Source organism: Moschus berezovskii, chromosome 6 (genome assembly GCF_049115385.1).
Source record: "Moschus berezovskii isolate FMDL1 chromosome 6, NW_MosBer_1.0, whole genome shotgun sequence".
In the NCBI taxonomy this organism is placed as follows: Eukaryota; Metazoa; Chordata; class Mammalia; order Artiodactyla; family Moschidae; genus Moschus; species Moschus berezovskii.
The window spans coordinates 69,115,558-69,130,399 of NC_142465.1; the positions used below are offsets into that span (position 1 = coordinate 69,115,558).

The 14,842-nt window shown below is 39.7% G+C and overlaps 1 protein-coding gene and 1 pseudogene across 2 annotated transcripts in view; one reads left to right on the plus strand and one right to left on the minus strand.

Moving 5' to 3' along the window:
* GAS2L3 (growth arrest specific 2 like 3) overlaps positions 1 to 14,842 on the plus strand; it is a 41,507-nt gene that overhangs the window by 5,759 nt on the left and 20,906 nt on the right. For both annotated transcript variants that reach the window (XM_055396017.2, XM_055396018.2), the window contains one exon: positions 12,035 to 12,082. In XM_055396017.2, the coding sequence (XP_055251992.2) occupies positions 12,059 to 12,082 (24 nt within the window). In that variant the 5' untranslated portion in view covers positions 12,035 to 12,058. The remainder of the gene's footprint in view (positions 1 to 12,034; positions 12,083 to 14,842) is intronic.
* Positions 6,265 to 6,930, minus strand: LOC129536861 (superoxide dismutase [Mn], mitochondrial pseudogene; annotated as a pseudogene).

Consider the following 14,842-nt stretch of genomic DNA (forward strand, 5'->3'; position numbering starts at 1 on the left):
TACAAGTATTCTCCATGTATAGAACTTTTCCTCTTCTCTCTCCCTGGCTGATTCCCACCATTCTTCAAGTTCATGTTTTCCTCTGGCAAAACATTCCTATATCACTAAGTCTAAGTCTTTAAAGTAGGCCTCTGCTGTTCTCTCTCTGTTCTTTCCTCCAAAGCAATTATCATGATTTAACATTGTATATTCATCTGTGTATTCACTAATGTATCAAAAGGCAAAATGATAGGATACTGAATGAGGAATTCCCCAGGTCGGTAGGTGCCCAGTATGCTGCTGGAGATCAGTGGAGAAATAACTCCAGAAAGAATGAAGGGATGGAGCCAAAGCAAAACAAATATCCAGTTGTGGATGTGACTGGTGATAGAAGCAAGGTACGATGATGTAAAGAGCAATATTGCATAGGAACCTGGAATGTTAGGTCCATGAATCAAGGCAAATTGGAAGTGGTCAAACAGGAGATGGCAAGAGTGAACATAGGCATTCTAGGAATCAGTGAACTAAAATGGACTGGAATGGGTGAATTTAACTCAGATGACCATTGTATCTACAACTGTGGGCAGGAATCCCTTAGAAGAAATGGAGTAGCCATCATGGTCAACAAAAGAGTCCGAAATGCAGTACTTGGATACAATCTTTAAAATGACAGAATGATTTCTGTTCATTTACAAGGCAAACCATTCAGTATTACAGTAATCCAAGCCTATGCCCCAACAAGTAACGCTGAAGAAGCCGAAGTTGAACGGTTCTATGAAGACCTACAAGACCTTTTAGAACTAACACCCAAGAAAGATGTCCTTTTCATTATAGGGGACTGGAATGCAAAACTAGGAAGTCAAGAAACTCCTGAGGTAACAGGCATATTTGGCCTTGGAGCACGGAATGAAGCAGGGCAAAGGCGAATAGAGTTTTGCCAAAAGAACGCACTGGTCATAGCAAACACCCTCTTCCAACAACACAAGAAGACTCTACACATGAGTCAACACTGAAATCAGATTGATTATATTCTTTGCAGCCAAAGATGGAGAAGCTCTATGCAGTTAGCAAAAACAAGACCAGGAGCTGACTGTGGCTCAGATCATGAACTCCTTATTGCCAAATTCAGACTGAAATTGAAGAAAGTAGGGAAAACCACTAGACCATTCAGATATGACCTAAATCCAATCCCTTATGATTACATGGTGGAAGTGAGAAATAGATTTAAGGGACTAGATCTGATAGATAGAGTGCCTGATGAACTATGGACAGAGGTTCGTGACATTGTACAGGAGACAGGGACCAAGACCATCCCCATGAAAAAGAAATGCAAAAAAGCAAAATGGCTGTCTGAAGAGGCTTTACAAATAGCTGTGAAAAGAAGAGAAGTGAAAAGCAAAGGAGAAAAGGAAAGATATAAGCATCTGAATGCAGAGTTCCAAAGAATAGCAAGGAGAGATAAGAAAGCCTTCCTCAGCGATCGATGCAAAGAAATAGAGGAAAACAACAGAATAGGAAAAACAAGAGATCTCTTCAAGAAAATTAGAGATACCAAGGGAACATTTCGTGTAAAGATGGGCTCGATAAAGGACAGAAATGGTGTGGACCTAACAGAAGCAGAAGATATTAAGAAGAGGTGGCAAGAATACACAGAACTGTACAAAAAAGATCTTCATGACCAAGATAATCACGATGGCATGATCACTGACCTAGAGCCAGTCATCTTGGAATGTGAAGTCAAGTGGGCCTTAGAGAGCATCACTACGAACAAAGCTAGTGGAGGTGATGGAATTCCAATTGAGCTATTTCAAATCCTGAAAGATGATGCTGTGAAAGTGCTGTATTCAGTATGCCAGCAAATTTGGAAAACTCAGCAGTGGCCACAGGACTGGAAAAGGTCAGTCTTCGTTCCAATCCCAAAGAAAGGCAATGCCAAAGAATGCTCAAACTACTGCACAATTGCACTCATCTCACACTCTAGTAAAGTCATGCTCAAAATTCTTCAAGCCAGGCTTCAGCAATATGTGAACCGTGAACTCCCAGATGTTCAAGCAGGTTTTAGAAAAGGCAGAGGCACCAGAGATCAAATTGCCAACATCCGCTAGATCATGGAGAAAGCAAGAGAGTTCCAGAAAAACATCTATTTCTGCTTCATTGACTATGCCAAAGCCTTTGACTGTGTGGATCACAATAAACTGTGGAACATTCTGAAAGAGATGGGAATACCAGACCACCTGACCTGCCTCTTGAGAAGCCTGTATGCAGGTAAGGAAGCAACAGTTAGAACTGGCCATGGAACAACAGACTGGTTCCAAATAGGAAAAGGAGTAGGTCAAGGTTGTATATTGTCACCCTGCTTATTTAACTTATATGCAGAGTACATCATGAGGAACGCTGGGCTGGAAGATGTACAAGCTGGAATCAAGATTGCCGGGAGAAATATCAATAACCTCAGATATGCAGATGACACCACCCTTACGGCAGAAAGTGAAGAGGAACTCAAAAGCCTCTTGATGAAAGTGAAAGAAGAGAGTGAAAAGGTTGGCTTGAAGCTCAACATTCAGAAAACAAAGATCATGGCATCTGGTCCCATAACTTAATGGGAAATAGATGGGAAAAGAGTGGAAACAGTGTTAGACTTTATTTTTTGGGGCTCCAAAATCACTGCGGATACCGATTGCAGCCATGAAATTAAAAGACGCTTACTCCTTGGAAAGGAAAGTTATGACCAACCTAGATAACATATTAAAAAGCAGAGACATTACTTTGCCAACCAAGGTCCGTCTAGTCAAGGCTATGGTTTTTCCCGTGGTCATATATGGATGTGAGAGCTGGACTGTGAAGAAAGCTGATCGCCGAAAAATTGATACTTTTGAACTGTGGTGCTGGAGAAGACTCTTGAGAGTCCCTTGGACTGCAAGGTGATCCATCAGTCCATTCTAAAGGAGATCAATCCTGGGTGTTCATTGGAAGGGCTGATGATAAAGCTGAAACTCCAATACTTTGGCCACCTCATGCGAAGAGTTGACTCACTGGAAAAGACTGTGATGCTGGAAGGGATTGGGGGTGGGAGGAGATGGGGACGGCAGAGAATGAGATGGCTGGATGGCATCACTGTCTCGATGGACATGAGTTTGAGTGAACTCCGGGAGTTGGTGATGGACAGGGAGTCCTGGCGTGCTGTGATTCATGGGGTCGCCAAGAGTCGGTCACAACTGAGCGACTGAACTGAACTGATTCACTAATGTACACAAATGAATGTAGTGGTCCATGAGAGCATCACATCTGTTATGCTCATCACTGCATCTCTTGCCTGGGGTGCCTAGTTTAATAAGGGGTGTGAAAAAATACTTGTCAGAAAAATGAAGTAATGGACACTGCTTGGATGAACATGTAGTCTGAATAGTGATAGAGCCACAGAAACGAGCAAAACTGGTAGAGAGGATGCTGAGGAGACAGCTTGAGTGTAGCAAAGAGCCTCTTTGTGACACATCTGAAGACTTACTCTAGCAATGGACTTGTATGTCAGAAATCCATATATAAGTATATTCCCAATTAGGTTGTTGGTATTTTAGAGTTTTTAATGTTCATTTATGGGCTTCCCTTGTGGCTCAGCTGGTAAAGAATCTGCCTGCAATGTGGGAGACCTGGGTTCAATCCCTGGGTTGGGATAATCCCCTGGAGAAGGGAAGGACTACCCACTCCAGTATTCTGGCCTGGAGAATTCCATAGACTGTATACAGTCCGTGGGTCACGAAGAGTCGTTCATTTATAACCATATTACAATATGTTGTAAATTTTTTATGTTAGAAAAAAGAAGCTTTCCAAATTACATTTAATGATTTCTCAGTATTAGTTTTGTTGTCTCTTTCTAATTTGATGAATTATGTTAAGTGCACTGTAATTATGTTTCATCATGGTATCATCACAACAACTCACTTGTTAAGTGCTAGGTATGTGTCAGGTACTTTATTTGCATCACCTCATTTAATCTTTACATGAAGCAGACAAGGGAGGTGGTGGTATCCCATTTACAAATGAGAACATGGATTCAGAGAAGTTAACTACCCCGAAGTGAAAAAAGAAAGTGAAGTCACTTTGTCATGTCCAACTTTTTGCGACCCTATGGACAGTAGCCTACCAGGCTCCTCCATCCATGGGATTTTCCAGGCAAGAGTAATGGAGTGGGTTACCATTTTCTTCTCCAGGGGATCTTCCCAACCCAGGGATTGAACCCAGGTCTCCCACATTGCAGGCAGACACTTTACTGTCTGAGTCACCAGGGAAGCTAACTAACTATCCCAAGATTATCTGAAATTCAAACCAGATGGGTCTGCTACTTTCTGCCACCCCAATGGTGCCTTTATAGTGACTTATTTTTTACATTAAAAAACATGAACTCTGTTCGGTATGGATTCAGTCGCTAAGTCCTGTCTGACTCAATGCAACACCATGGACTGCAGAACGCAAGGCTCCGCTGTCCTCTACTATCTTGGAGTTTGTTTAGATTCAAGTCCATTGAGTTAGTGGTGCTATCTAACCATCTCATCCTCTGCCTTCTCCAAAAGGATCCCTTCTCCTTTTGCCTTCAGTCTTCCACAGCCTCAGGGTCTTTTCCAATGTGTTGGCTCTTCGCATAAGGTGGTCAAAGTATTGGAGCTTCAGCTTGAGCATTAGTCCTTCCAATGAATATTCAGGGTTGAGTTCCTTTAGGATTGACTGGTTTGATCTCCTTGCTGTCCAAGGGACTCTCAAAATCTTCTCCAGCGCCATAATTCGAAAGCATCAATTCTTTGGCACTCAGCCTTCTTTTTGGTCCAGCTCTCACATCCATACATGACTACTGGAAAAATTGTAGCTTTGACTATATGGACCTTTGTCAGCAAAGTGATGTCTCTGCTTTTTAATACACCATCTAGGTTTGTCATAATTTTCCTTCCAAGGAGCAAGTGTCTTTTAATTTCATGGCTGCAGTCTCCATCTACAGTGATTTTGGAGCCCAAGAAAATAAAATCTGTCACTTTTTCCACTTTTTCCCCTATTTGCCATGAATCAATGCGACCAGATGCCATGACCTTAGTTTTTTTAGTGTTGTGTTTCAAGTCAACTTTTTCACCCTCTTCCTTTGCCCTCATCAAGAGGTTCTTTAGTTCCTCCTCACTTTCTGCTATTAGAGTAGTATCATCTGTATATCTGAGGTTATTCCACCCAGCAACCTTGATTCCAACTTGTGGTTTATCCAGCTTGGCATTTCACATGATGTACTCTGCATATAGATTAAATAAGCAGGGTGACAGGGTATATTGTGGAGTACTGTTGTACTCCTTTCCCAGTTTTGAGCTAGTCAGTTGTTCCATGTCCAATTCTAACTGTTGCTTCTTGACCCACATACAGATTTCTCAGGAGACAGGTAAGGTATTCTGGCACTCCCATCCCTTGTTGTGCATGGTCAAAGGCTTTAGTGTAGTTAATGAAGCAGAAGTAGATGTTTTTCTGGAATTCCTTTGCTTTTCCCATGATTAAAAAAAATGTTGGCAATTTGATCTCTGGTTCCTCTGCCTCTTTGGAACCCAGCTTGTATGTATCCAAGTTCTCAGTTCACATACTGCTGAAGCCTCTAGCATGAGGGATTTTTTTTTTTTTAAGACAAAATTTCACAAAAGTCTTCATTTTTCTTGCTACGGAAGAATTCAGAGGCGCTACTATTTCCTTCTCATAATAAAGCAATTCTCAGCAATCAAGTCATATATATTTTTAATGACAAAATGGTTAGTGTTAACCCTATGTGATCAGAAAATAATTAAAGACTACAGGGTGGTAACTATCAGAAATAATACTGGACAGAGGATTACTAACAGAGCAATTTTCAATAGAAAACTGAGCATTTCCCTTGGGAAATAAATTTAATATTCTATTATTAAGCAACTGGGGCAAAAAAGATTAGATTTTCTGTAACTGCGATTGAACAGGATTAGAAAGGCTGCATGGGGATGAAGTTTTTTTGATGATTTTATGATGACAACTACCACCTTCTAGCTAGTTTAGCTCTCCGAAGAAAATGTTCAATCAAAAGGCTAAATCATACAAAGCACTTAACATTTTCAAACAGTTGCCTAATAAACTTTTAAAAGAGATTATCCAAAGCAGTGGATTATTTTTATCAAATATTTGAACAAGCCACACTCAGAAACACTACAATGGAGCAGCTTACTGGTTTATCTGGTTCTCTGCACTACTACAAAAATAGTCAGAAAGAGCTTGGTGTACTCAGGGTAAGGCTGACGGTTTACTTGCTGCAAGCCGTGTATCTTGCAGTTACATTCTCCCAGTTGATCACATTCCAAATGGCCTTCAGATAATCGGGCCTGACATTTTTATACTGAAGGTAATAAGCATGCTCCCACACGTCAGTCTCCAGCAGGGGGATAAGACGTGTTGTTCCTTGTAGGGGATCCTGGTTAGAACAAGCAGCAATCTGTAAGCGTCCCTGCACATTACTGAAGCCGAGCCAACCCCAACCGGAGCCTTGGTCACCAACAGATACAGCAGTCAGCTTTTCCTTAAATTTGGCAAAGGAACCAAAGTCACGTTTGATGGCTTACAGCAATTCCCCTTTGGGTTCTCCACCACCGTTAGGGCTCAGATTTGTCCAGAAGATGCTGTGATTGATATGGCCCCCACCGTTGAACTTTAACGCAGGCTGCAGAGCTATCTGAGCTGTAACATCACCCTTCTCCAGCGCCTCCCCGTACTTCTCGGCGACGTTGAGGTGGTTCACGTAGGCCGCGTGGTGCTTGCTGTGGGAAGTTGCATTATCTGCGCGTTGATGTGCGGCTCCAGGACGCCGTAGTCTTACGGCAGGTCGGGGAGGCTGTGCTTCTGCCGGGAGCCCAGCGCGCCCAGGGCCGGCACCAGTCTCCTGCTTGTGCTGCACGCCACCTGGGACAACATGGTGGATGCCGCCCGTGAGCCTCGGAGTTCGAGTCGCCGCGCCGTGCTGACCTGCGATGATCAGCATGAGGGATTTTGAGCATAACCTTGCTAGCATGTGAAATGAGCACAATTGTAGTTGGAACATTCTTTGGCATTGCCCTTCTTTGGGATTGGAATGAAAAGTGACCTTTTCCAATTCTGTGGCCACTGCTGAGTTTAACAGCTTTGTCTTTTAGGATTTGAAATAGCTCAGTGGAATTGTCACCTCCGCTAACTTTGTTCATAGTAATGCTTCCTAAGGCCCACTTGACTTCACATTCCAGGATGTCTGGCTCTAGGTGAGTGACCACACCATTTTGGTTATTTGGGCATTAAGACATTTTTTGTAGAGTTCTTCTGTGTATTCTTGCCACCTCTTCTTAATCTCTTTTGCTTCTGTTAGGTCCCTACTGTTTCTGCCCTTTATTATGTTCATCTTTCCATGAAATGTTCCCTTGATATCTCCAGTTTTCTTGAAGAGATTTCTAGTCTTTCCCATTCTATTGTTTTCCTCTGTTTCTTTGCATTGTTGATTTATATAGGTGTTTTTTTTTTTTAATGTTTCCCTACTGTTCTCTGAAACTTTGCATTCAGCTGGATTTATCTTTCCCTTTTCCCCTTGCCTTTAGTTTCTCTTCTTTCCTCAGCTATTTGTAAAGCCTCCTCAGACAACCACTTTGCTCCTTGAATTTCTTTTTCTTGGGGATAGTTATGGTCACTACCTTCTGTACAATGTAATGAACCTCTGTCCATAGGTCTTCAGGCACTCTGTCTACCAGATCTAATCCCTTGAATCTATTTGTCGCTTTCCCTGTATAATCATAAGGGATTTAATTTAAGTCATACCTGAATTAGTGGTCTAGTGGTTTTCCCTACTTTGTTCAGTTTAAGCCTGAATTTTGCAATGAGAAGCTCATGTTCTGAGCCACAGTCAACTCCAGGTCTTTTTTTATTTGCTGACTGTATAGAACTTCTCCATCTTCAGCTGCAAAAAATATAATTAATCTATTTTGGTATTGACTGTCTGGTGATGTCCATGTGTAGAGTCTTCTCTTGTGTTGTTGGAAAAGGGTGTTTGCTGTGACCAGTGTGTTCTCTTGACAAAACTGTTAGCCTTCATTTTGTACTCCAGAAAACCAAGCCTGTTATTCTGTGTACCTCTTGACTTCCTACTTTTGCATTTCAATCCCCTATGATGAAAAGGACATCTTTTTTTGGTGTTAGTTCTAGAAGGTTTTATAGTCTTAATAGAACCAATCAACTTTAGCTTCTTCAGCATCAGTGGTTGAAGCGTAGACTTTGATTACTATGATGTTGAATGGTTTGCCTTGAAAACGAACTGAGATCATTCTGTTATATTTGAGGTTGCACCCAAGTACTGCATTTTGGACTCTTTTATTGCCTATGAGGGCTAATCCATTTCTTCTAAGGGATTCTTGCCCACAATAGTAGATATAATGGTCATCTGAATTAAATTTGCCCATTCCTGTCTATTTTAGTTCCCTGATTCCTGAGATGTAAATGTTTAGTCTTACCATCTTGTATTTGACCACATCCAATTTACCTTGATTCATGGACCTAACTTTCCATGTTCCTGTGCTATATTGTTCTTTACAATATCAGATTTTACTTTCACCACCAGGCATATCCACTGAGCATATAATGAGCATATAATGCATATAAACTGAGCCTTGTTTCCACTTTGGCCCAACCACTTCATTCTTTCTGGAGCTATTAGTAATTGCCCTCTGGTCTTCCCCAGTAGTATATTGGACACCTTCCAACCTGGGGGCCTCATCTTCTGGTGTCATATCTTTTTGTCTTTTTATACTGTTTGTGAGGTTCTCGCGGCAAGAATACTGAAGTGGGTTACCATTTCCTCCTTCAGAGTACCATGATTTGTCAGAACTTTGCACTATGACCCGTCTGTCTTGGGTGGCCTTGCACGGCATGGCTCATAGTTTCGTTGAGTTACGCAAGCCCCTTCACCACGACAAGGCTGTGATCCATGAAGGGGATGGTATGAATACAGCATTTCTATTTTCTCTTCTAGGCAACTAAGAAATATTTAACTCAGAATTTTAAAACTGAGAAGATAGTTTTTTTTATTCCCCTGAACAAATCAGGATATTTTCTTTAACTATTTTTCTAAATGAAGCATTAAAAATGATGAAATGTTTTTTGACACACAGAAGGGAGTACAAAGTAATGTAAGAACACTTGTGTTCTCACCACTTCTCTTGAATGAGAATCTTGTTGGTACGGTTGCCTCTGTGCATTCCATCCTAATCTCACCTTCCTTCCTTCCTCAGCAGTGACCACTGTGCCAACCTGGGCATTTATCATATCCCTGCAGCTTATGTGTCTTGGAAGTTTTTTGTCAGCTGGGTGCTATCAGTGTGTGGCAGTGGCAGTTAATGTTATTTTTCTGAGGAATCTTACTTTATTTCTTTGTTTTTTGGCCATTATTTTACAAATTGGCCCCTGATTTGTTCTAGGACTGAACCATGCTACTTGCGCTCTCCCCACCATATTTTATTAATATAATGTGAGTGAGGAATTAAAATGTACTCAGTTTCAGAGCCTACAGCTGTGGAACAAAGGAGCAGGTCCACAGGCTGGCATTTTTTTTTTATTCACATCATGATCTGAAGTCAAGTTGGTATAAAGAGACTTACCATAAATAATCTTAAGGATCTCATTGCTGAAACTATTTCTGAGTGGTGTTGTTCAGTCAGTAAGTCATGTCCAACTCTTCTGTGACCCCATGGGCGAAGTGGACTAGGCCCAGATTCAGTTCAAGTTTCAGGTAGATGAGCTTATTACGTGCTTCTAACATTTTCTCCAGATTTAAAAAATTGAACATGGTATTCCTCACTTGTGGTTTGTCTTGTTGAAGACTCCCATTAGCAAATAGTCTGGCCTTGGTCACATGAGAGCTTCCCACCCCCCCCACCCCCTCAAGATCTAAAGGAAAAGGCTTCCTCAAGATGGCACAGAATTAAAGTAGTCTTCTCCAAAAAGACAAAAAACAGAAACCAAAAAGGCCAGTAAGTTGTTAATTAAGATGCAGCTCCAAAATGAAGAGTTGCTGATTCAGTGTAATTAGTTTATGTGGAAAAAAAAAATGTAGAGACAGATACTTTTAGCGAAAGATAGATAAGAGGAAAGTAGGTAATAAGCTGAGTAAGAAGCAAGAATTGCAGTTGTGATACAGGTTAGGAACTGGGCTAGCAGTAGACAAGAAGCTGCTTTTGGGATTATATGCTTGAGAGAATGGCTCAAAAATATCACATCACTGGCTCTTAGTATCTGGAACATAGTGAATACTCTGGAGTTAATTGATGATTCACTGATAAAAAGTCTCATCAACTAATAAAAGTTTTCCAGTAAGAGCATGTGTTTGTGTACATGATAGTTTTCCACATATGAAGAGATGTTATAATTTATCTGAGTAACATTTATTAAATAACTACTTTTAAAAGGTAATCAAGATGGTTATCCTTTTGTCATCTTTAAAGTCGCTCTATGAGATAAGAATGATGTGGGAAAAGATATATATGTATGTGTATATATATCATATTTAAATAGACTCTGCTAAAGTTCAGTGACTGAAGATCGTGCACAAATTCTTCATTTCTTTCATAAAACTAATTTTGTTGAATTTTCCATAAAAAGTGCAACTGCTAAACATTCTTGTGATAGCTTCTTTGTGACTGTGTCACTGTTCTTGATTTGCACACGCCTTACAATTTAAGCCTTCTTTTGTTTGGGGTTGGCAGTTCCAACTGTTCAAGCTCTTGTCTGATTATGTGGGACTCCTTATTTTAATGGGAGCAGCTTCTCTGCTGCATTTTTAAAAAATGGTCTCGGAAGCTTTTTACTGTGGATCTTTGTTAGGGACAAAGGATTATTTATGCTAAAGGAAAATGTATTCCCGACTGAATTTGCTCGTGGGAAGCATAACAAGCTCATTAGTAATGCTCAATTGTACTTTGGCCTTTTGCTAGGGTAGAGAGAAGAAAAAATGATATCAAGAACGTTCTGCTGTTCTTTGCCTTCTTACAAAATCAATGTGATGTGTAACATCAGACTTTTCAGTTAGGTTTAGTTCCATTTCAGCTTTGGTACCAGAAGTGTTCCTGAGAGGAAAGTGGAATGTGTAGTGGTCACCGTGCCTGAGGTATGTTTGGTATGACTTAGGGGAAGAAAGTCACTTTTCCTGGGAAATGGATAGCATTATAGCCTTATAAGCCATTTTCTATTTTTTCTTAGAATGTTTTAATGGTGGTTTACAATTAAAAAAATAGACCAGTATACTACACTGCTCTCAGCAATCTAAAAATTCTAGGTTTTATATAGTCTATATTATTCTGAATGTTTTCAAACTCTTTTTTTTCCTCTGAAAATATATTAAAGAATTGTATTAATCTAACTTAATTAAAGTTGTATTTTTTTTTCTTGTAGGTTTCAAGAATAGTACTTTTGGGTTTGAATTCCTGTTCCTTTTGGGTTTTTGGCTTTAACACCTTGTGGAGAAAATAACTTATAGAAAGGCATTGAGTATTGTTTCATAGTTAAAATTGTTTTTTTTTTCTTTTTTACTTTTATCATCTGGTAGAAGAGGCTTATGGTGTAGCTTGTGAATTTATACGAAGTTTAGATGAACTTACGTGATCTCTTTGTAAAGATCAGATGAAAGATACTTTCAGTATCAGTCGCTGTGATGTTTGTATTACATTATACTTACAGTGTCTTCACAGGGAGAAATTCTGGGGCATTTTTCATATAAAACTAAGTTTTATTGTTAATTTACTAGTCAGATGCTTCAAGAGTTTCATTGATATTAGTGCCAGAAACTACATATTAAAGTGTTTCAGATTTTCCTCTTTCAAATGAGGAGTACTTTTATGAAGAAGCTAGGAGTATGATTGAATTCTCCTATCATCAAGTAACTCTAAATAGAAGAAAAAGTATTAGGTTTTCCATCGAATAGAATAAAACAGATTCCTTATAAGTTGAGGGTTTAGGGGAATGGAAAAGCTACCATTGTGTGAATATTAATGTTCTGTTTTACTTTCAGAACAGCAGTGTCATTTCAGTATAGATGACCATGCTGCCTGCAATTCAAGTAAGTGGTTTTCTTGGGAAAATATATATTTAAATTAATGAGATCAATGTAACAAGATTACAATAGTTAGTAGAGTTATCACAAATTTTTTTTATTGTACTAGTTTTTTAAACATCAAATATAACAGAAATACTCTATTTTTACTTTCTAGTTCTAAAAAGACTTAATTTTAAGCATTCATTTATACTGCATATTTGTAAGAATCAAAAATACCTTAGGATTGGTGAGTTCATCTTAATTATACTACCCCAGGAAAAAGAATATTTTGTGATTTTCTTCTCATTAGAATTTAGGATGTGTTTGTAGTTGAAAGAGCTTTCAATGAAAACAAATGAAAAGTTTTAATTTTAGATGATTGTACATTTGTCCTTTAATGCCTGTAAATAACATGGAATTAAAACTTAAAATTTAAAGTGTGGATTTTTTTGGTTAGTTTTTTGGTGAGGAGAAGCAAGATGAAAATAATGAGACAAACTAGAATAATCTTACATTTGAATTTGATTGATTTCCAGAGTTAGTACTTATTCTTATATCCTTTAAAGTTTTTTTTCTTTTGATATACATAGAACATGACTGAATTTTAACTTAAAAACTGCCCTGGAAGGTCTACTTAGAAAGATGCAAGCAACTGATAGTAAAGTTTGCCTTGGAAAGTGAGAATTGTAGAGTCAGTCAGATTTCATGTCTGATTTTAGTTCTGCCGCTCTGTGAGATCCTGGCAAGTTATTTTACCTCTGAGTTCCCACTTCCTTGCCGCTAAGGTGAGGCTAATAGATAGCACTTATTTTTTAGGTAGTTGTGAGGAATCAGTGAGATAACAGGAGCAAGATGTGTCCTGGAATGTGTTACATAGTAGGCACTTAGGAAGTTTGGTTGTATCATTGGTACAACAAAATTACCCAGATGTAAAACTGGAGATTCTACCTGTGTCATGAGAGCCTTTTTTTTTTTTTTTTTTTAATTAAAAAAGAAGATATCAAGATAACAGTGGGTGATAGCCTAGAGAAGATAATTTATCAAATGGTTAAGAACAACTCAGGCTGTGATGTTGCTTTCTCTCCTCCTGTGCTGTGCAGCTCTGTCTTCCAACTCTGCTAGTAAACACTTTCATAGTGTTTTCCTTTTGGGCTTCCCTGATAGCTCAGTTGGTAAAGAATCCACCTGCAATGCAGGAGACCCTAGTTCGATTCCTGGGTCAGGAAGATCCCCTGGAGAAGGGAAAGGCTACCCACTCCAGTATTCTGGCTTGGAGAATTCCATGGAATGTGTAGTCCATGGGGTCACAGAGTCAGACACGAATGAGGGACTTTCACTTCACTTTTAACTTGGCAGTTATGGCAGTCTCCCAAAAGGTCTTATTTTTCCTATTTGCTGCTGCTGCTGTTAAGTCACTTCAGTCGTGTCCCACTCTGTGTGACCCCATAGACGGAAGCCCACCAGGCTCCCCCGTCCCTGGGATTCTCCAGGCAAGAACGCTGGAGTGGGTTGCCATTTCCTTCTCCAATGTGTGAAAGTGAAAAGTGAAAGTGAAGTCGCTCAGTTGTGTCCGACCCTTAGCGACCCCACGGACTGCAGCCTACCAGGCTTCTCCATCCATGGGATTCTCCAGGCAAGAATATTGGAGTGGGTTGCCATTTCCTTCTCCACCTCCATCCATTTCCGTTCCGTTCCGTCACTCAGTCATGTCCGACTCTTTGCGAACCCGTGGACTGTAGCCTACCAGGCTCCTCCGTCCATGGGATTCTCCAGGCAAGAATACTTGAGTGGGTTACCATTTCCTTCTCCAGGGGATCTTCCCGACCCAGGGATTGAACCCGGGTCTCCTACATTGGAGGCAGACGCTTTAACCTCTGAGCCACCAGGTCCTCTCTAATCCACATTGAGTATGCTCAGAACTTCTTATTTCTAAAAACCATTTTTATCTGAGTATTTACATCTGTCTCTTTTTATCCGGGTCTCTGCATGTCATCAATTTCATGTTGATTATGTTTTCTTCCTTATTGAATGCTTTTTATCATTGCACATTGACCATATTTTTCTCATTTCCATCCTACTGGCCATTAATACTTTCTTGATGAATTTTTTTTTTTCACAGTGTTTTCTTGTAGTTTCATGAACCTTTCTCTTATCTAGATTACACAGATCCACCTCTAGTGATTTCTTTTTCAAGAGTACTTTTGACATCCCTCATGGAAGTTTTTACTTCTTTCCCTGGTGAATGTGAGAACATCCTAGGATTTTCACCTCTTTGCTAATTAGGCTTCATTAGTCCTAAATGCCTTGCAGAGAGGAGGCACCCAGTAGACAGCTGTTTTCAATTTGTTTCTTATTCACTTAATTCATGAAGGTCTTCCTTGCCCCTTTTTATGACCATGGTTCTGATTGGTAAATAAACTTACAGTCTAAAAATCAGTGAACTATAGCTCCTAATCTCTTTTGGGTCCTAGTCCCTTTTGAAAACCTGACAAAAAACAATGAACTCTCTCTCTCTGAGAAAAGGACTGTTTGTACATAGGCCTAAATTTTTGCCTAAATGTCAGTTAGGTTAAATCAGTAAGTTGTGTACTGATTCAGGTTCTTCTGTAGACTGCCTATGGTTAGGAATCTTTACAATATGACAGTTTTCAGCATGTTTGAGGACAATCTTTATACATGCAGACTTTGTTATTAACATCTAACTTTTAACAACATTAATATGCTAATTGCTTTACAGTGTTGTGTTGGTTTTTGCTGTACAACAATGTGAATCAGTCATAATTA